The following is an 18,553-nucleotide window of genomic DNA, read 5'->3' as shown; positions in this document are numbered from 1 at the left end:
TCCCTCCTTCTCCCTTCTCCTTCCTTCTTCTCTTCCTCCCTTGTTCTCCATTCTTCTTCTCTTCCCCTCTTCTCCTCCTCCCTTCTTCTCCTCCTTCTTCCTTCTCCTTCTTTCTCCTTCTCCTTCTTCCTTCTTCTTCCTTCTCCGTCTTCCTTTTCCTTCTTCCTTCTCCGTCTTCCTTTTCCTTCTTCCTTCTCCTTCTATCTCCTTCTTCCTTCTCCTTCATTCTCCTTCTCCTTCTTCCTTCTTCTTCCTTCTCCTTCCTTTTCCTTCTTCCTTCTCCTTCTTTCTCCTTCTTCCTTCTCCTTCATTCTCCTTCTCCTTCTTTCTTCTTCTTCCTTCTCCTTCCTTCTCCTTCCTTTTCCTTCTTCCTTCTCCTTCTTTCTCCTTCTTCCTTCTCCTTCTTCCTTCTTCTTCCTTCTCCTTCTTCCTTCTTCTTCCTTCTCCTTCTTCCTTTTCCTTCTTCCTTCTCCTTTCTCCTTCTTCCTTCTCCTTCATTCTCCTTCTCCTTCCTTCTCCTTCCTTTTCCTTCTTCCTTCTCCTTCATTCTCCTCCTCCTCCTTCATTCTCCTTCTCCTTCTCCTTCTCCTTCTCCTTCTTTCTCCTTCCTTCTCCTTCCTTCTCCTTCTTTCCTTCTCCTTCATTCTCCTTCTCCTTCATTCTCCTTCTCCTTCTCCATTCTCCTTCTTTCCTTCTCCTTCATTCTCCTTCTCCTTCTTCATTCTCCTTCTACCTTCTTCTTTCTTCTTCTCCTTCTCCTTCTCCATTCTTCCTTCTCCTTCTTCCTTCTCCATTCCCATGGAACAAAACCAAATCTTGACCACAAATTCTAACTTCAGCTGCAAGTTTTGCCCCAAATTCTCCATTTCCATTTAAAAGCCACCCCAATTCTGGGCCCCAAACTGGAAATTCAGCTGCACCAAACCCCACATTTTTGGCCCCAAATTCTCCATTCCCATTAAATCCTAATTTGTTTGTTTGTTTTCCCAGGGAATTCAACCTTGGCAGCACCCAGAGCTCTCTTTTGGTGTCTCTGCAGCCGGGGCCAGGCTTAGCTGAGCCCAGCCCAGGGTCGGGCAGGAGGCAGCAGATGGTGAAGCTGCCCTGGCTCTGCCTCTCCTCGGTGCTGCTCTTGGCTGAGCTGCTGCCAGCAGCCTGCAGCATGGAGCCCCAGGACCTGCACCAGGCAGACAGGTAGGGGGCTGCAGGTGGCCAGAGGAGGTGGCCAGAGGAGGTGGTCAAAGGAGGTGGCCAAAGGAGGTGGCCAAAGGTGATGGCCACAGGAGGTGGCCACAGGAGGTGGTCAAAGGAGGTGGCCACAGGAGGTGGCCAAAGGAGGTGGTCAAAGGTGATGGCCACAGGAGGTGGCCAAAGGAGGTGGCCAAAGGTGGTGGCCACAGGAGATGGCCAAAGGAGGTGGCCAAAGGAGGTGGTCAAAGGTGATGGCCACAGGAGGTGGCCAAAGGAGGTGGCCACAGGAGGTGGCCAAAGGAGGTGGCCAAAGGAGGTCACCACAGGAGGTGGCTATGGGAGGGGGCCAAAAGTCACCTGCTGGCAGTGGGTGCAGGATGGCACAGCCAGGTCCTGCTGGCAGTGGGTGCAGGGTGGCACAGCCAGGTCCTGCTGGCAGTGGGTGCAGGATGGCACAGCCAGGTCCTGCTGGCAGTGGGTGCAGGATGGCACAGCCAGGTCCTGCTGGCAGTGGGGTGCAGGGTGGCACAGCCAGGTCCTGCTGGCAGTGGGTGCAGGATGGCACAGCCAGGTCCTGCTGGCAGTGGGTGCAGGATGGCACAGAGAGGTCCTGCTGGCAGTGGGGTGCAGGATGGCACAGCCAGGTCCTGCTGGCAGTGGGGTGCAGGGTGGCACAGCCAGGTCCTGCTGGCAGTGGGGTGCAGGATGGCACAGAGAGGTTCTGCTGGCAGTGGGTGCAGAGTGGCACAGCCAGGTCCTGCTGGCAGTGGGGTGCAGGATGGCACAGAGAGGTTCTGCTGGCAGTGGGGTGCAGAGTGGCACAGTCAGGTCCTGCTGGCAGTGGGGTTCAGGATGGCACAGCCAGGTCCTGCTGGCAGTGGGTGCAGGGTGGCACAGCCAGGTCCTGCTGGCAGTGGGGTGCAGGGTGGCACAGAGAGGTCCTGCTGGCAGTGGGGTGCAGGATGGCACAGCCAGGTCCTGCTGGCAGTGGGTGCAGGATGGCACAGCCAGGTCCTGCTGGCAGTGGGGTGCAGGATGGCACAGCCAGGTCCTGCTGGCAGTGGGGTGCAGGGTGGCACAGCCAGGTCCTGCTGGCAGTGGGGTGCAGGATGGCACAGAGAGGTTCTGCTGGCAGTGGGGTGCAGGATGGCACAGCCAGGTCCTGCTGGCAGTGGGTGCAGGATGGCACAGCCAGGTCCTGCTGGCAGTGGGGTGCAGGGTGGCACAGCCAGGTCCTGCTGGCAGTGGGGTGCTGGATGCCCTCTGTGCCAGCTGCTGCTCTGCTCCTCAGCAGCTGGCAGAGCTTTGCAGCCCAAAGCTCCCAGAGCTTCGCCTCTGCCCTCAAGCGGCACTCGGAGGGGACCTTCAGCAGCGACTTCAGTCACTACCTGGACAGGATGAGGGCCAAGGACTTCGTGCATTGGCTCATCAGCACCAAGAGGTACAGGTGAGGGCTCAGGGCCCCCCTGCCCAGCACCCCTGCAGCCAGCAGGGACAGCTCCAACCAGAGCAGGCAGCTCAGGGCTGCAGTGAGCTTGGAGGGAGCCTCCAGCGCCCCCCTGGGCAGCTCCTTCCAGGGCTCCAGGACCTTCGTGGTGAAGAACAGCTCCTGGTGGCCAACCTCAATCTGCCCTCTCCCAGCTCCAATCCATCTCCCCTCACCCTGCCCCTCCCAGCCCTTGTCCCTGGTCCCTCCCCAGCTCTCCTGGAGCCTCTGCAGCTCCTGGAAGCTGCTCTGAGCTCTCCCTGCAGCCTTCTCTTCCAGCCCCAAGCCTCCCAGCCTGGCCCCACAGGGGAGGCTCTGCAGCCTCTGCTGCTCTTGGTGGCCTCCTCTGGAGCCTCCCCAGCAGCTCCAGGTCCTCCCTGTGCTGGGGGTCCCAGGGCTGGGGGCAGTGCTGCAGGGGAGGTCTGAGCAGAGCAGAGGGCAGAACCCCCTCCCTGTGCTGCTGCTCTGCCCAGGGCTCCAAAAGCTCTGGTCCCAGTGCCCACCCCTGAGGGTCTCCACTGCTCCCTGGTCTCCATTTGGGCCCTGAGCTGTTGCCCAGCCAGGCAGTGGCCACCCCCCAGCTCCAGGCAGCTGCCCAGGAGGCTGTGGGCACAGTGCCCAACCTCTTGCCCCTTCCCTTTGCCTGCTGCTGTGCCCCCAGCACCCTGGGCAGCCCCCAGGGGGGAGCCAGGACCAGGACCTTGCCCTTGGTGAAGCCTTTGATGGCCTCCCTGCACCCCTGCAGGACCTGCCCCATGCCCACCCCAAGCACACAGCTGAGGCTCACTCATGGCTTGGGCATCTCCAGGCTCCTCTTGGTCTCCCCTCCAATGGGAGCAGGCTGGGAGCTGAGCCCCAGCACCACCACTCCAGGAGCCCCCAGCCCCAAGGGATGGCCTCAGTTTCTTGGTCTCCTGGGGGGGGTTCTTCTCTTCAGCAGCTCCAGCAAGAGGTACCTGAAGGAGCAGCCCAGCAGTGGCCCCTTCCCAGCTGCCTTCCCCCAGCTGTAAGTGACCCCAAGAGCAGCCCTGGGGGGTTGGAGGTGACAAAAGAGGAGAGCTTGGGACCTGCAGGCAGCAACCAGCAGCTTTGGTGGCTCCTGGGGCTGCTTCTGAGTGCTGCTGGACTCCTGGGATCATGGAGTGGGCTGGGGAGGAGACCTTCAAGTCCAAGCAGTCTCTGACTCTGCCCAGCCTGGGGCTGAGCCCTGGCCCTCAGCACCACAGCTGCAGGGCTGGGGAACCCCTCCAGGCCTGGGCATTCCACCACCACCTCCCTGGGCAGCCTGGGCCAGGCTTGCAGAACCCTTCCAGGGCAGAAGTTTCTCCTCAGGGCCAAGCTGAGCCTGCCCTGGGGCAGCCTGAGGCCATCTCCTCTGCTCCTGGCCCTTGGCCCCAGAGCCCAACCCCCCCTGGCTCCAGGCTCCTCTCAGGCACTGGCAGGGAGCCAGGAGGTCTCCCCTCAGCCTCCTCTCCTCCAGCCTCAACCCCCCCAGCTCCCTCCCCAGCTCCCTCCCCAGCTCCCTTGCCCTTCCCTGGCCCTGCTGCAGCCCTCCTGGCCCTGAGGAGCCCAAGGCTGCCCCCAGGCTGCCAGCTGTGCCCCCCCAGTGCCCAGCCCAGGGGCAGCATCCCTGCCCTGCTGCTGCTGCCCACAGCACTGCTGCTGCAGCCCAGGCTGCTGGTGGCCTCCTTGCCCCCCTGGCTCCTCTCCAGCTGCTGGCTGGGATGGCTCTCACCAGCCCAGGCTGCTGCAGGTCTCCTGCAGCCTGGCCTTGGGACACCTCCAGGCACTCCTTGAGGCCTTGCAGCTCTTTGTGCTCCCCAGGCTCTGCTCCTCAGCCCAGCAGCAGGCTGGGACCATCAGAGGGGACATGGTTGGGTCTCTGGAGGCTGAGTTCAGAGCTCCCCAGGATGGGTTGGGTTGGAAGGGGAACCTCAAAGCTCATCCAGATGTTTCTCCTCTCCCTCCCCCCACCAGTGTCTGGCAAGCTCTTGAAGGGCTTTCAGGGGGGGAGGGCTTCCATCCTATGAACTCTCTGGGTTGTCTCTTTAAGGTAAGGCAAAGAAGACTTCAGCCTGGAGATGTGGTGGGTGCCACCAGGGCCAGCAGACCCCAAGAGCCCCCAGGAGACCCCAGCAGACCTCTGTGCTCCACAGCCACAGCTGCCAACCCACCTGGTGCTGCTCCACCACCACCTCCTGAGGACCACCCTGGGGTTCCTTCATCTCCTCTCTGTCTTCTCCCAGCCCTCAACCCCAATAAAGCCTTTGCTAAGCCCAGCAGCTGGCTCCTGCCACCTCCAGCCCTTCCAATCACCCCATGAAGGTCCCCAGGGGACATGGGGGTGCTGGGCTCTGCCCCCCTGGGGTGGCTCAGGGGCTCTCAGTTCTCTCTCAGGTCCCCAGGTTGTAGGTGAAAGGGGGGAGGAGGCTCCTCCCGAGCCCCAGCTGGGCTGGAAGGGAATCCTGGCATGGGCTGGGTGGGAAGGGACCCCCAGAGTTCATCAGGTCCAGGAGCCCTGGCCTGGTTGGGTTGGGGTTGAAGTCTCCACTCCCTGAGCACCTCTGGAGCAGCAGCTCTGAGCCCTGGTGGGAAGGGACCTCCAGAGGCCACCCAGCCCCTGCAGGACCCTCCCCCAGGGGCCAGCCCCATGCAGAGCAGGTTGCTCAGAGCTCCACCAAGCCTGAGCTGGAGTGCCTCCAGCAGCACCCTGCAGAGCCTGCTCCGACCTTCCACCACCCCTCAGCCAGCAGCCATGGTGCTGAGGTCCTCCAGGAGCCCGATGGTCACCTCCTGGTGGCCTTCAGCTGGAGGCCTTGCTGCTGGTGCCCACCACAGGTCATCCAGGCTGGAGGGTGGCAGACCTCCAGAGCAGGAGCTCCTGGCTGGCTGCTGCCAAGGCCTCCTGTGAGGCCTCCTCCAGGTTGGCCTGGGGCAGCTCTGGGCCCTGCTCTGCTGGTCCTGACCCACCCTGGGGTCCTGGGGGAGGTCTGGAGGTCTCCTGCTGAGGCAGGGCTGGGAGGTGGCCCTGAGTCAAGGCCAGAGCTCTGCAGAGGACATCAAGAGAGCTGCTCCAGGCCTCCGGTGGCCATCTGGAGACCACCTGGAGCTCAACCAGAGCCCAGCTGGGGGAAAGGGCTTGGGGGGGGGGCCGTGGGTGCCGCTCGCTGCTCCCCTGCGAGGTCCTCCCCGGTAACCCCCGCGGCGTCCCGCGGGCGGGAGGCGCTCTGGGAGCCGGCAGCAAGCGCCGGGGCCGCACCCGAGCCCCCGCGCGGCACCGGGGGGCGGGGGTCGAGCCGGGTCAGCCCCGGGCGGGGGCGTGGAGAAGGGAAGGGCAAAGCAGGAGGCGGGGCGAGGGGGCGGTCGGCGTTGGGGGTGCGGTAGATACCCCCGGCCCCGGCCGTGAGCGCGGAAGATGCTGCGGGCGGGGGCGGGCACCCAGGCCCCGCCCCGTAGCCATAGCAACCACGCCGGGGCCACGCCCACGGCGCCACGGCCACGCGAGGGGGCCCGGCCGCCGCTGCCGCGCGGGGCATTGTGGGAGCGGCAGGGTCCAGCGCAAGGCATTGTGGGCGGAGCCAGGGCCCCGCGCTGTGCATTGTGGGAGCAGCCAGGGCCCCACGCCGCGCGTTGTGGGCGGAGCCAGGGCCCCGCGCTGTGCATTGTGGGAGCAGCCAGGGCCCCGCGCTGTGCATTGTGGGAGCAGCCAGGGCCCCGCGCTGTGCATTGTGGGCGGAGCCAGGGCCCCGCGCTGTGCATTGTGGGCGGAGCCAGGGCCCTACGCCGCGCATTGTGGGCGGGGCCGCGCTGTGCATTGTGGGACGCGGCCGGGGCCGGTTCCGGTGTGTCCCACGTGCGGCTCCGTTGCATCAGGCGCTCAGAGATGCGGCTGCGGTTGGCGGCGGCCGGGCCCGCGGCGCTCAAGGTGCTGGCGGCTGCCGGAACTGTCTCCGCCCCGGTGCAGGTCGAATGGGGAGGCCTCTCAGGTCAGCTCGCCGGTGGTGGCCGGAGCTCCGCGTCCCCCCCCGTTAGGCTCCCCCGCCCCCGGTGACTCTCCCCCCAGCTCCCAGTGACTCTCCCCCCAGCTCCCAGTGACTCTCCCCCCAGCTCCCAGTGACTCACCCCCCAGCCCTCGGTGACTCTCCCCCCCGCCCCCGGTGACAGCCCCAACCCTGCCCCCGGTGACCCTCCCACCTGCTCCGGGTTACTCCCACCCCCCAGCCCCCTGTGACCCCCCCAGCCCCCGGTTACTCTCCCCCCAGCCCCTGGTCACCCCGCCGCCGGTGACAGCCCCAACCCTGCCCCCGGTGACACACACCACACAGCCCCTCTGTCCCCATGCCTCCTCCCACCTGCCCCCCGGTGACCCCGCCCCCGGTGACACGCCCCCTCCTCCCCTGTCCCCGTGCTACCTCTCCCCTGCCCCCGGTGACACACCCGCCCCCCGCTCTCGGTGTGACCCCGGGGCCTGAGGCGCCTCCTTTCCTTCCCCCGTGCCCCGCAGAGCGGCCGCCGGCCCCGGCGCTCCCCCCGTGGGCTCCCACCCTGGAGCTGGACAGCGGCGCCGTTCTCTTCTCCCCCAATGCTATCTGCCAGTGAGTACCGAGCCTGGCTCCGGGACCTGCCGGTTGCTCCTCCTCCCCGCCCGGTACCTCTCACCCCCATCCCCCCTACCCCCCTTCCCCCCAGGTTCTTCTTCCTGGCCCGCGGGGAGGAACCGACCGACCTCAGCAACCAGTGGCTGGAGTGGGAGGCCACCGAGCTGCAGGTTGGTGCCCCGGGGGGGGTCGCGGGGGGCGGGGCTGCGGCGGCCCCGGGCTCCGCCGCTGGGCGGCAGCCTCCTGACCGCAGCCCTCCCGCCGCAGCCGGCGGCCTCGGCCGCCCTCTACGCGCAGCTGGTGAGCGGCAGGAAGGGGCCGGAGGCCGCGGGGGCCCTGGGCAAGCTGCTGGAGCACCTGGAGCACAGCCTGGCCAGGAGGGGAACTGCCTACCTTGCCGGGGTGAGTGCGGCCAGAGCTGGGGGGCAGGGGGCTGGGGAGTTGCTCCCCGTGGGGCTGAGGTGTGGAGGGGGCTGGGGAGCTGCTCCCCACGGGGCTGAGGCGTGGAGGGGGCTGGGGAGCTGCTCCCCACGGGGCTGAGGCGTGGAGGGGGCTGGGGAGCTGCTGCCCGGGGGGCTGAGGCCTGGAGGGGGCTGGGGAGCTGCTCCCCACGGGGCTGAGGCCTGGAGGGGGCTGGGGAGCTGCTGCCCGGGGGGCTGAGGCCTGGAGGGGGCTGGGGAGCTGCTCCCCACGGGGCTGAGGCCTGGAGGGGGCTGGGGAGCTGCTCCCCGGGGGGCTGAGGCGTGGAGGGGGCTGGGGAGCTGCTCCCCGTGGGGCTGAGCACTGGAGGGGGCTGGGGAGCTGCTCCCCGTGGGGCTGAGCACTGGAGGGGGCTGGGGAGCTGCTGCCCATGGGGGCTGAGGCGTGGAGGGGGCTGGGGAGCTGCTCCCCATGGGGCTGAGGCGTGGAGGGGGCTGGGGAGCTGCTCCCCACGGGGCTGAGGCCTGGAGGGGGCTGGGGAGATGCTCCCCACGGGGCTGAGCCCTGGAGGGGGCTGGGGAGCTGCTGCCCATGGGGGCTGAGGCCTGGAGGGGGCTGGGGAGCTGCTCCCCGTGGGGCTGAGGCGTGGAGGGGGCTGGGGAGCTGCTCCCCACGGGGCTGAGGCGTGGAGGGGGCTGGGGAGCTGCTCCCCGGGGGGCTGAGGCCTGGAGGGGGCTGGGGAGCTGCTCCCCGTGGGGCTGAGGCCTGGAGGGGGCTGGGGAGCTGCTACCCGGGGGGCTGAGGCGTGGAGGGGGCTGGGGAGCTGCTCCCCGTGGGGCTGAGGCCTGGAGGGGGCTGGGGAGCTGCTACCCACGGGGGCTGAGGCATGGAGGGGGCTGGGGAGCTGCTCCCCATGGGGCTGAAGCCTGGAGGGGGCTGGGGAGCTGCTCCCTGGGGGGCTGAGGCCTGGAGGGGGCTGGGGAGCTGCTCCCTTGGGGGGCTGAGGCCTGGAGGGGGCTGGGGAGCTGCTCCCTGGGGGGCTGAGGCGTGGAGGGGGCTGGGGAGCTGCTACCCACGGGGCTGAGGCGTGGAGGGGGCTGGGGAGCTGCTGCCCATGGGGCTGAGGCGTGGAGGGGGCTGGGGAGCTGCTCCCCGTGGGGCTGAGGCGTGGAGGGGGCTGGGGAGCTGCTGCCCATGGGGCTGAGGCGTGGAGGGGGCTGGGGAGCTGCTGCCCATGGGGCTGAGGCGTGGAGGGGGCTGGGGAGCTGCTCCCCGGGGGGCTGAGCCTCCCAGGCAGCCCTGAGCCTGGCTCAGGGCCTGGCTCAGGGCCTGGCTCAGGGCCTGGCTCAGGGCCTGGCTCAGGGCCTGGCTCAGGGCCTGGCTCAGGGCCTGGCTCAGGGCCTGGCTGTGCTTCTGTGCCCCAGGAGTGCAGGTCTGTGGCCGATGTGGTGGTCTGGGGCTCCCTGTTCCTGCTGCTCCAGGAGGAAGGCAGCCTGCCAGGTGAGGGGGAGGGGGCCCCCAGCAGGCTGAGCGCTGCTGCCGCCGCCCCCTGCCCGGGGGTCACTCTGTGCTGCTCTCTCTCTGCCCCCCCAGGGGAGCTGCAGGCTCTGAGGAGCTGGTTCCAGAGCATGTCTGGGTCGGAGGCCTGCAGGAGGGCTGCAGCCTCGGTGCTGGAGCCCAAGGTGCTGCAGGAGTTCAGAGCCTGCCTGCAGAAGCAGCCTCCCCCCTGCCCTGCCACGGAGGCAGCCAGCAGCAGGCAGCCTGAGGTGCAGCCCTCTGCCCACCCTGCTCCCCCTCTCCCTCCCCCAGCTGCTGCTCCTCCTTCCTCCCTCCCTCCCCAGCTGCTGCTCCTCTTCCCTCCCTCCCTCCCTCCCTCCCCAGCTGCTCCTTCTCCCTCCCTCCCTCCCTCCCCAGCTGCTCCTTCTCCCTCCCTCCCTCCCTCCCTCCCCAGCTGCTCCTTCTCCCTCCCTCCCTCCCTCCCCAGCTGCTCCTTCTCCCTCCCTCCCCAGCTGCTCCTTCTCCCTCCCTCCCTCCCTCCCCAGCTGCTCCTTCTCCCTCCCTCCCCAGCTGCTCCTTCTCCCTCCCTCCCTCCCTCCCCAGCTGCTCCTTCTCCCTCCCTCCCCAGCTGCTCCTTCTCCCTCCCTCCCCAGCTGCTCCTTCTCCCTCCCTCCCCAGCTGCTCCTTCTCCCTCCCTCCCCAGCTGCTCTTCCTTCTCCCTCCCTCCCCAGCTGCTCTTCCTTCTCCCTCCCTCCCCAGCTGCTCTTCCTTCTCCCTCCCTCCCCAGCTGCTCTTCCTTCTCCCTCCCTCCCCAGCTGCTCTTCCTTCTCCCTCCCTCCCCAGCTGCTCCTTCTCCCTCCCTCCCTCCCCAGCTGCTCCTTCTCCCTCCCTCCCTCCCCAGCTCCTCTTCCTTCTCCCTCCCTCCCTCCCTCCCCAGCTCCTCTTCCTTCTCCCTCCCTCCCTCCCTCCCCAGCTCCTCTTCCTTCTCCCTCCCTCCCTCCCCAGCTCCTCTTCCTTCCCCTCCCTCCCTCCCCAGCTCCTCTTCCTTCTCCCTCCCTCCCTCCCTCCCCAGCCCCTCCTTCCCTCCTTCCCTCCCCAGCTCCTCCTTTCTCCCTCTCCCTGCCCCCCAGCAGCCTCCCTCCCTCTCCCCCTCCTGTGGAGCTGTCCCCTTGCTGCTGGTGGCCTCAGGGCCCCTGACTGGGCTGAGTCTCCCCCGCAGGAGCCGGAGGAGGAAGGTTCAGAGCCAGCCCTGAGCGAGGAGGAGATTGCAGCAGCAGTGGAAGCCTGGAACCAGGGCCCCGAGGCTCTGCCCCAGCCCTGGGACCCTCCCAAGCCTGTGTGAGTGCCCAGCCTGGCCCTGGCCCCCCCGCCAGGGACCCCCAGCCTGCTGCCACCGGGCTGGGGGGGGCTGGGGGGGGCCTTGCTGTCTCCCCTTCCCCCCACCTTGTGGCCTTCCCCTTTGTGGGCTGTGCTCCCCCCTCCCTTTCGGCCCTCCCCCCGGGTTGTGCCCCCACCGTGCCCTCTCTGTGCTCCCCCCCACGATGCCCCCAGTGCCCCTCACCTGCTTGTTGTGCCCTCCCCCCCCTCCCCTGGCACCTTGTGGCCTTCTGCTTTGTGGGCTCTGCCCCTCCCCCACCTTGGTTCCTCTCCCTCCCTTCGTTCCCCCTCTCCCTTTTGCTCCTCCCACCCCACCTTGTGGCCTCCCCCTTGTGGGCCCTGTCCCCCACCCCGATTTGTCCTGCCCCTCCCACCTCACCCTGTGGCCTTCCTCCTTGTGTCCCCTCTGCCCCCCCGGGGTTGTGCCCCCCCCCGGTGCCCCTGCACTCCCCTCCCTGGTGCTGCCCCCCCCCTTGTGGCCCTCTCCCCAGTGCCCCCTCCCCAGTGTCCCCTCCCCCTTGTTCCTCCCTCCCCCCTTTGCCCCTCCCACCCCACCTGGTCGCCTTTCCCCTTTGTCTCCCCCACCCCCCTGTTTCCCCATGCCCGGTGCTGACGCCGCGGTGTCCGGTGCTGACGCCCGGTGCTGACGTGCAGTGCCCGGTGCTGACGCCCGGTGCTGACGCTGCGGTGCCCTGTGCTGACGCCCGGTGCTGACGCCCGGTGCTGACGCCATGGTGCCCGGTGCTGATGCCTGGTGCTAACGCTGCGGTGCCCCATGCTGACGCCCGGTGCTGACGCTGCGGTGCCCGGTGCTGACGCCCGGTGCTGACGCCATGGTGCCCGGTGCTGATGCCCAGTGCTGACGCCCGGTGCTGATGCCGCGGTGCCCGGTGCTGACGCCATGGTGCGCGGTGCTGATGCCCGGTGCTGACGCCCGGTGCTGATGCTGCGGTGCCCGGTGCTGACGCCCGGTGCTGACGCCATGGTGCCCGGTGCTGATGCCCGGTGCTGACGCCCGGTGCTGACGCCGCGGTGCCCGGTGCTGACGCCCGGTGCTGATGCCGTGGTGCTGACACCGCGGTGCCCGGTGCTGATGCCGTGGTGCTGACACCGCGGTGCCCGGTGCTGATGCCGTGGTGCTGACGCCGTGGTGCCCGGTGCTGACGCCATGGTGCGCGGTGCTGATGCCCGGTGCTGATGCCGTGGTGCTGACGCTGCGGTGCCCGGTGCTGACGCCCGGTGCTGACGCCATGGTGCCCGATGCTGATGCCCAGTGCTGACGCCCGGTGCTGACGCCGCAGTGCCCCGTGCTGACGCCCGGTGCTGACGCCCGGTGCTGACGCCCGGTGCTGACGCCGCGGTGCCCAGTGCTGACGCCCGGTGCTGACGCCCGGTGCTGACGCCGCGGTGCCCAGTGCTGACGCCGCGGTGCCCCGTGCTGGTGCCCGGTGCTGACGCCCGGTGCTGACCCCCCCGTGCCCGCAGGCTGCCGGTGCAGGGCCGGCGCAACGTGCTGATCACCAGCGCCCTGCCCTACGTCAACAACGTTCCGCACCTGGGCAACCTCATCGGCTGCGTGCTCAGCGCCGACACCTTCGCCAGGTACCCCCCGGGGTGGGAGAGGGGGAGGGGGAGGGAGGGGACATGCCCCCCCGTGTGCCCCCCCATGTGCCCCCTTGCACACCACCCCCCCCCCGCCCCGCCTTGTGCCTCCCCCCCTCGCGCTTCCTCACCCCCAGCACACCCCCAGCTGACCCCCCCCCGGGGGGAGGGATGTGGGGTGCCCCCCCCCCGCCTTGCTTCCCCCTTCCCTTTGCTTCCCCCCCTCCCCCCCCCTTGCTCCTCCCCCCGTGCCCCCTTGCTGCCCCTCCCTTGCTGCCCCCCCTTTTCTCCCTCCCTCCCTCCCGCTTTTCCCCTTCCCTTTTCCCCTTCCCTTTCCCCCTCCCTCCCTTTCCCCCTCCCTCCTTTCCCCCTCCCTTCCTCCCTCCCTCCTTTCCCCCTCCCTTCCTCCCTCCCTCCTTTCCCCCTCCCTTCCTCCCTCCCTCCTTTTCCCCTCCCTCCCTCTCCTTTCCCCCTCCCTTCCTCCCTCCCTCCTTTCCCCCCCTTTCCTCCGTCCCTCCTTTCCCCCTCCCTCCCTCCCTCCCTCTCCTTTCCCCCTCCCTCCCTCCCTCCCTCCGTCCCTCCTTTCCCCCTCCCTCCCTCCCTCCGTCCCTCCGTCCCTCCTTTCCCCCTCCCTCCCTCCCTCTCCTTTCCCCCTCCCTCCCTCCCTCCCTCTCCTTTCCCCCTCCCTCCCTCCCTCCCTCCCTCTCCTTTCCCCCTCCCTCCCTCTCCTTCCCCCCTCCCTCCCTCCCTCCCTCTCTCTCCTTTCCCCCTCCCTCCCTCTCTCTCTCTCTCTCCTTTCCCCCTCCCTCCCTCCCTCCCTCTCTTTCTCCCCTTTTCCCCCCTCCCCTCCCTCCCTTTCCCCTCCCTCCCCCCCTCCCTGCCGCCCCCAGCGCGGGGCGGGGCGGGGCGGTCGCGGCGGGCGGCTGCCGTAGCCGGCGCTCCCCCTGGCGGCCGCCGCAGGTACTGCCGGCTGCGCGGCTGGAACACGCTGTTCGTGTGCGGCACGGACGAGTACGGCACCGCCACCGAGAGCAGGGCCCTGCAGGAGGGGCTCAGCCCGCGGCAGCTCTGCGACAAGTACCACGGCCTGCACGCCGACATCTACCGCTGGTTCCACATCTCCTTCGACTACTTTGGCCGCACCACCACCCCCCAGCAGACACAGTGAGCCCCCACCCCCCGCCCCCACCCCCCTCCTACCCACCCAGGGGCTGCCCGGGGCGGCTGGGCAGGGGTAGGGCCCAGCTTGGCTCTCTTGGGCTCCTCTGGAACCACCCAGAGGCTCTTGAGGGCTGCCAAGAGGGTTTTGAGGGCTGCCAAAAGGCTCTTGAGGGCTACTAAAAGCTCTTCTAGGGTCACCAGGAGCTCCTTTGGAGCCACCAAGAGCTCCTCTGGGGTTATTGAGCTCCTTTAGGGTCACCAAGAGCGACCAAGAGCTCCTTTAGAGCTTCCAAGAGCTGCTCTGGGGCCATTGAGCTCCTTTAGGGTCACCAAGAGCTCCTTTAGAGCTTCCAAGAGCTGCTCTGGGGCCATTGAGCTCCTTTAGGGTCACCAAGAGCCACCAAGAGCTCCTTTAGAGCTTCTAAGAGCTGCTCTGGGGCCATTGAGCTCCTTTAGGGTCACCAAGAGCCACCAAGAGCTCCTTTAGAGCTTCCAAGAGCTGCTCTGGGGCCATTGAGCTCCTTTAGGGTCACCAAGAGCCACCAAGAGCTCCTTTAGAGCTTCCAAGAGCTGCTCTGGGGCCACTGAGCTCCTTTAGGGCTGCCAAGAGCTCCTTTAGGGCCATCCAGAGCTCCTTTAGAGCTTCCAAGAGCTCCTCAGGGGCTATTGAGCTTCTTTAGGGCTCCCAAGAGGCTCTTGAGGGCCACTAAGAGCTCCTTTAGGGTCCCCAGGAGCTCCTTTAGAGCTACCAAGAGCTCCTCTGGGGCCATTGAGCTCCTTTAGAGTCACCAGGAGCTCCTTGAGGTTTGCCAAGAGCTCCTCTGGAGCTACTGAGGCTCTCCAGGGACCCCAGGAGCTCCTTCAGGCCCCCCAAGAGCTACTCTGGAGCTACTGAAGCTCTCCAGAGCCCCCAGGAGCTCCTTTAGGACCCCCAAGAGCTCCTTCAGGCCCCCCAAGAGCTGCTCTGGGAGCTACTGAGGATGTTCAGGATCCCCAAGAGGCTCTTTAGGACCCCCAAGAGCTCTTTAGGGTCAATCGAGGCTCCCAAGATCTGCTCTGGGAGCTACTGAGGCTCTCCAGGACCCCCAAGAGGCTCTCCAGGACCCCCAAGAGCTGCTTCAGGCCCCCCAGGAGCTGCTTCAGGCCCCCCAAGAGCTGCTCTGGATGCTACTGAGGCTTTTCAGGACCCCCAGGAGCTCCTTTAGGACCCTCAAGAGCTCCTCTGGATGCTACTGAGGCTCCTTTGGGACCCCCAAGAGATGCTCTGGGAGTACTGAGGCTGTTCAGGACCCCCAAGAGCTCCTTCAGGCCCCCCAGGAGCTGCTCCAGGCCCCGTGAGGCCGCGGGCGGTGCTGGGCGCGGAGGCCGAGCCGGACCCCGGTGCTGGCCGAGGCCTCTCCCCAGCTGCCTCCCCAGCCCCTGCTGCCTCCCCCTGCCCCCCCAGGATCGCTCAGGACATCTTCCAGCGGCTGCTGGCCAGGGGCTGCCTGCAGGAGGGTCCCTAGGAGCTCCTTTAGGGTCACCAAGAGCTCCTCTGGGAGCTACTGAGGCTCTCCAGCACCCCCAGGAGCTCCTTTAGGACCCCCAAGAGCTGCTCTGGATGCTACTGAGGCTGTTCAGGATCCCCAAGAGGCTCTTCAGGACCCCCAAGAGCTCCTCTGGGAGCTACTGAGGCTGTTCAGGACCCCCAGGAGCTCCTTCAGGGCCCCCAAGAGCTGCTCTGGGAGCTACTGAGGCTCCTTTGGGACCCCCAAGAGATGCTCTGGGAGCTACTGAGGCTTCTTTAGGACCCCCAAGAGATGCTCTGGGAGCTACTGAGGCTCTCCAGAGCCCCCAGGAGCTCCTTCAGGGCCCCCAAGAGCTCCTCTGGGAGCTACTGAGGCTCCTTTGGGACCCCCAAGAGATGCTCTGGGAGCTACTGAGGCTGTTCAGGACCCCCAGGAGCTCCTTTAGGACCCTCAAGAGCTCCTCTGGATGCTACTGAGGCTCTTTTGGGACCCCCAAGAGATGCTCTGGGAGCTACTGAGGCTCCTTTGGGACCCCCAAGAGATGCTCTGGGAGCTACTGAGGCTGTTCAGGACCCCCAGGAGCTCCTTCAGGGCCCCCAAGAGCTCCTCTGGGAGCTACTGAGGCTCCTTTAGGACCCCCAAGATCTGCTCTGGGAGCTACTGAGGCTGTTCAGGACCCCCAGGAGCTCCTTCAGGGACCCCCAAGAGATGCTCTGGGAGCTACTGAGGCTCCTTTAGGACCCCCAAGATCTGCTCTGGGAGCTACTGAGGCTGTTCAGGACCCCCAGGAGCTCCTTTAGGACCCTCCAGAGCTCCTCTGGATGCTACTGAGGCTCCTTCAGGCCCCCCAGGAGCTGCTCCAGGCCCCGTGAGGCCGCGGGCGGTGCTGGGCGCGGAGGCCGAGCTGGGCCCTGGTGCTGGCCGAGGCCTCTCCCCAGCTGCCTCCCCAGCCCCTGCTGCCTCCCCAGCCCCTGCTGCCTCCCCCTGCCCCCCCAGGATCGCTCAGGACATCTTCCAGCGGCTGCTGGCCAGGGGCTGCCTGCAGGAGGGTCCCCAGGAGCTCCTTTAGGGTCACCAAGAGCTCCTCTGGGAGCTACTGAGGCTCCTTCAGGACCCCCAAGAGATGCTCTGGGAGCTACTGAGGCTGTTCAGGACCCCCAGGAGCTCCTTTAGGACCCCCAAGAGCTCCTTCAGGCCCCCCAGGAGCTGCTCCAGGCCCCGTGAGGCCGCGGGCGGTGCTGGGCGCGGAGGCCGAGCCTGGCCCCGGTGCTGGCCGAGGCCTCTCCCCAGCTGCCTCCCCAGCCCCTGCTGCCTCCCCCTGCCCCCCCCAGGATCGCTCAGGACATCTTCCAGCGGCTGCTGGCCAGGGGCTGCCTGCAGGAGCAGCGAGTGGAGCAGCTGCGCTGCGAGGGCTGCCGGCGCTTCCTGGCCGACCGCTTCGTGGAGGGCTGCTGCCCCTCCTGCGCCTACCCCGAGGCCAGGGGCGACCAATGCGACCGCTGCGGCAAGCTGATCAACGCCGTGGAGCTCAAGGTGGGGGCTGGGGGGGCTGGGGGGCTGGGGGGGCCTGGGGGGGCTGGGAGGCAGGGGGTACACACCCCCCACCCCCCCCACCCCGGGGCTGAGCGCGGCGCTGTGCCGGCAGGAGCCGCGCTGCAAGCTCTGCAGGGCAGTCCCCGTGGTCAGCCCCAGCCAGCATCTGTTCCTCGACCTGCCCAAGGTGAGCTCTGCTGGGGGGGAGGGAGGGGAGGGGGAGGGAGGGAGGGGAGAGGGAGGGGGAGGAGGAGAGGGAGGGGGAGGTGGAGAGGGAGGAGGAGGAGAGGGAGGGGGAGGAGAGGGAGGAGGAGGGAGGAGAGGAGGGGGAGGAGGGAGGAGAGGAGGGGGAGGAGGGAGGAGAGGAGGGGGAGGAGGGAGGAGAGGAGGAGAGGAGGAGGAGGAGAGGAGGGGGAGGAGGAGAGGAGGGGGAGGAGGAGAGGAGGAGGAGAGGAGGGGGAGGAGGAGAGGAGGAGGAGGAGGAGAGGAGGGGGAGGAGGAGAGGAGGGGGAGGAGGAGAGGAGGGGGAGGAGGAGAGGAGGGGGAGGAGGAGAGGAGGGGGAGGAGGAGAGGAGGGGGAGGAGGAGGAGGAGGAGGAGGAGAGGAGGAGGAGAGGAGGGGATGAGGAGAGGAGGAGGGGAGGAGGGGAGGAGGAGAGGAGGAGGGGAGGAGGAGGGAGGAGGGGGAGAGGAGAGGAGGGGGAGGAGGAGAGGAGGGGGAGGAGGAGAGGAGGAGGAGAGGAGGGGGAGGAGGAGAGGAGGGGGAGGAGGAGAGGAGGGGGAGGAGGAGAGGAGGGGGAGGAGGAGAGGAGGGGGAGGAGGAGAGGAGGGAGGAGGAGAGGGAGGAGGAGAGGAGGGAGGAGGAGAGGAGGGAGGAGGAGAGGAGGGAGGAGGAGAGGAGGGAGGAGGAGAGGAGGGAGGAGGAGAGGAGGGAGGAGGAGAGGAGGAGGAGGATGGAGGGGAGGAGGAGGAGGAGGGGAGGAGGAGGAGGAGGAGAGGAGGAGAGGAGGAGGGGAGGAGGGGGAGGAGGAGAGGAGGAGGAGGAGAGGAGGAGGAGGAGGAGAGGAGGAGGAGGGAGGAGCGGTGGTGGAGGGAGGAGAGGTGGAGGAGGGTGGAGAGGAGGAGGAGGGCGGAGAGGAGGAGGAGGGAGGAGAGGAGGAGGAGGAGAGGAGGAGGAGGGAGGAGAGGAGGAGGGGAGGGAGGAGGGAGAGGAGGGGGAGGAGAGGAGGGGGAGGAGAGGAGGAGGGAGGAGAGGAGGGGGAGGAGGAGGAGGAGGGGAGGAGGAGGAGGAGGGGAGGAGGAGGAGGAGGGAGGAGAGGAGGAGGAGAGGAGGAGGAGAGGGGGAGGAGAGGAGGAGGAGAGGAGGAGGAGAGGGGGAGGAGAGGGGGAGGAGAGGAGGAGGAGGAGGGAGGAGGAGGAGGGAGGAGAGGAGGAGGAGAGGGGGAGGAGAGGAGGAGGAGGAGGGAGGAGAGGAGGAGGAGAGGAGGAGGAGGAGGAGGAGGGAGGAGAGGAGGAGGAGAGGAGGAGGAGAGGGGGAGGAGAGGGGGAGGAGAGGGGGAGGAGAGGGGGAGGAGAGGGGGAGGAGAGGGGGAGGAGAGGGGGAGGAGAGGGGGAGGAGAGGGGGAGGAGAGGAGGAGGAGGAGGGAGGAGAGGAGGAGGAGGAGGAGGGAGGAGAGGAGGAGGAGGAGGGAGGAGAGGAGGAGGAGGAGGGAGGAGAGGAGGAGGGAGAGGGAGAGGAGGAGGAGGGAGAGGAGGAGGAGGGAGGAGGAGGAGGGAGGAGGAGGAGGAGAGGAGGAGGGAGGAGAGGAGGGGAGGAGAGGAGGAGGGAGGGGAGGAGAGGAGGAGGGAGGAGAGGAGAGGAGGAGGAAGAGGGAGAGGAGGAGGAAGAGGGAGGGGAGGAGGAGGAGGGAGGGGAGGTAGGGGGAGAAGGAATTGGTGGAGGGAGAGGAGGTGGTGGCGGAGAAGGAGGGGGTGGAGGAGGAGGAGGGAAAGGAAGAGGGGAAGGAGGTGGAGGAAGAGGAGGATCTCGAAGGTGTTTTCCAACCTGTTTAATTCTCCCTTTCCCTCCCCCTCTCCCCCCTCCCCCCCCAGCTGCAGGGCCGCCTGGAGGCCTGGCTGGGGCAGGCCTGGGCCGGGGGCCGCTGGACGCCCAACGCGGAGCAGATCACCCGCGGCTGGCTG

At 67.6% G+C, this 18,553-nt stretch overlaps 2 protein-coding genes across 2 annotated transcripts; both read left to right on the top strand.

The window, feature by feature from the left end:
- The first annotated feature begins 1,032 nt into the window (after positions 1 to 1,032).
- Positions 1,033 to 3,695, top strand: LOC104302713 (exendin-3-like). The gene is made up of 3 exons (XM_009903246.2): positions 1,033 to 1,194; positions 2,486 to 2,638; positions 3,615 to 3,695. The coding sequence occupies exons 1-3, from the start codon at positions 1,091 to 1,093 to the stop codon at positions 3,685 to 3,687; spliced, it is 330 nt and encodes a 109-aa protein (XP_009901548.2). The 5' UTR covers positions 1,033 to 1,090; the 3' UTR covers positions 3,688 to 3,695.
- A 2,852-nt stretch (positions 3,696 to 6,547) lies between these two features.
- MARS1 (methionyl-tRNA synthetase 1) lies at positions 6,548 to 18,545 on the top strand (the record flags this gene model as incomplete). The annotated part of the gene is made up of 12 exons (XM_054179332.1): positions 6,548 to 6,663; positions 7,182 to 7,272; positions 7,367 to 7,445; positions 7,543 to 7,677; positions 9,120 to 9,195; positions 9,289 to 9,461; positions 10,412 to 10,530; positions 12,055 to 12,171; positions 13,132 to 13,335; positions 16,172 to 16,373; positions 16,486 to 16,560; positions 18,464 to 18,545. Coding segments are annotated over exons 1-12 (1,456 nt in total), but the record flags the coding sequence as incomplete, so codon positions are not given.
- Positions 18,546 to 18,553: the final 8 nt, after the last annotated feature.

Source organism: Dryobates pubescens, unplaced genomic scaffold, assembly GCF_014839835.1.
Source record: "Dryobates pubescens isolate bDryPub1 unplaced genomic scaffold, bDryPub1.pri scaffold_121_arrow_ctg1, whole genome shotgun sequence".
NCBI lineage: Eukaryota > Metazoa > Chordata > Aves > Piciformes > Picidae > Dryobates > Dryobates pubescens.
The sequence above is the reverse complement of the archived record's forward strand: the minus strand, read 5'-3'. Positions and strand labels throughout refer to the sequence as shown.

Coding starts and splice junctions, on each gene's coding strand:
- LOC104302713 (XM_009903246.2), top strand. CDS start 1,091: ATGGTGAAGCTGCCCTGGCTCTGCCTCTCCTCGGTGCTGCTCTTGGCT. Junction 1,195..2,485: donor GACCTGCACCAGGCAGACAG/GTAGGGGGCTGC, acceptor GCTCCTCAGCAG/CTGGCAGAGCTTTGCAGCCC. Junction 2,639..3,614: donor ATCAGCACCAAGAGGTACAG/GTGAGGGCTCAG, acceptor TCTTCTCTTCAG/CAGCTCCAGCAAGAGGTACC.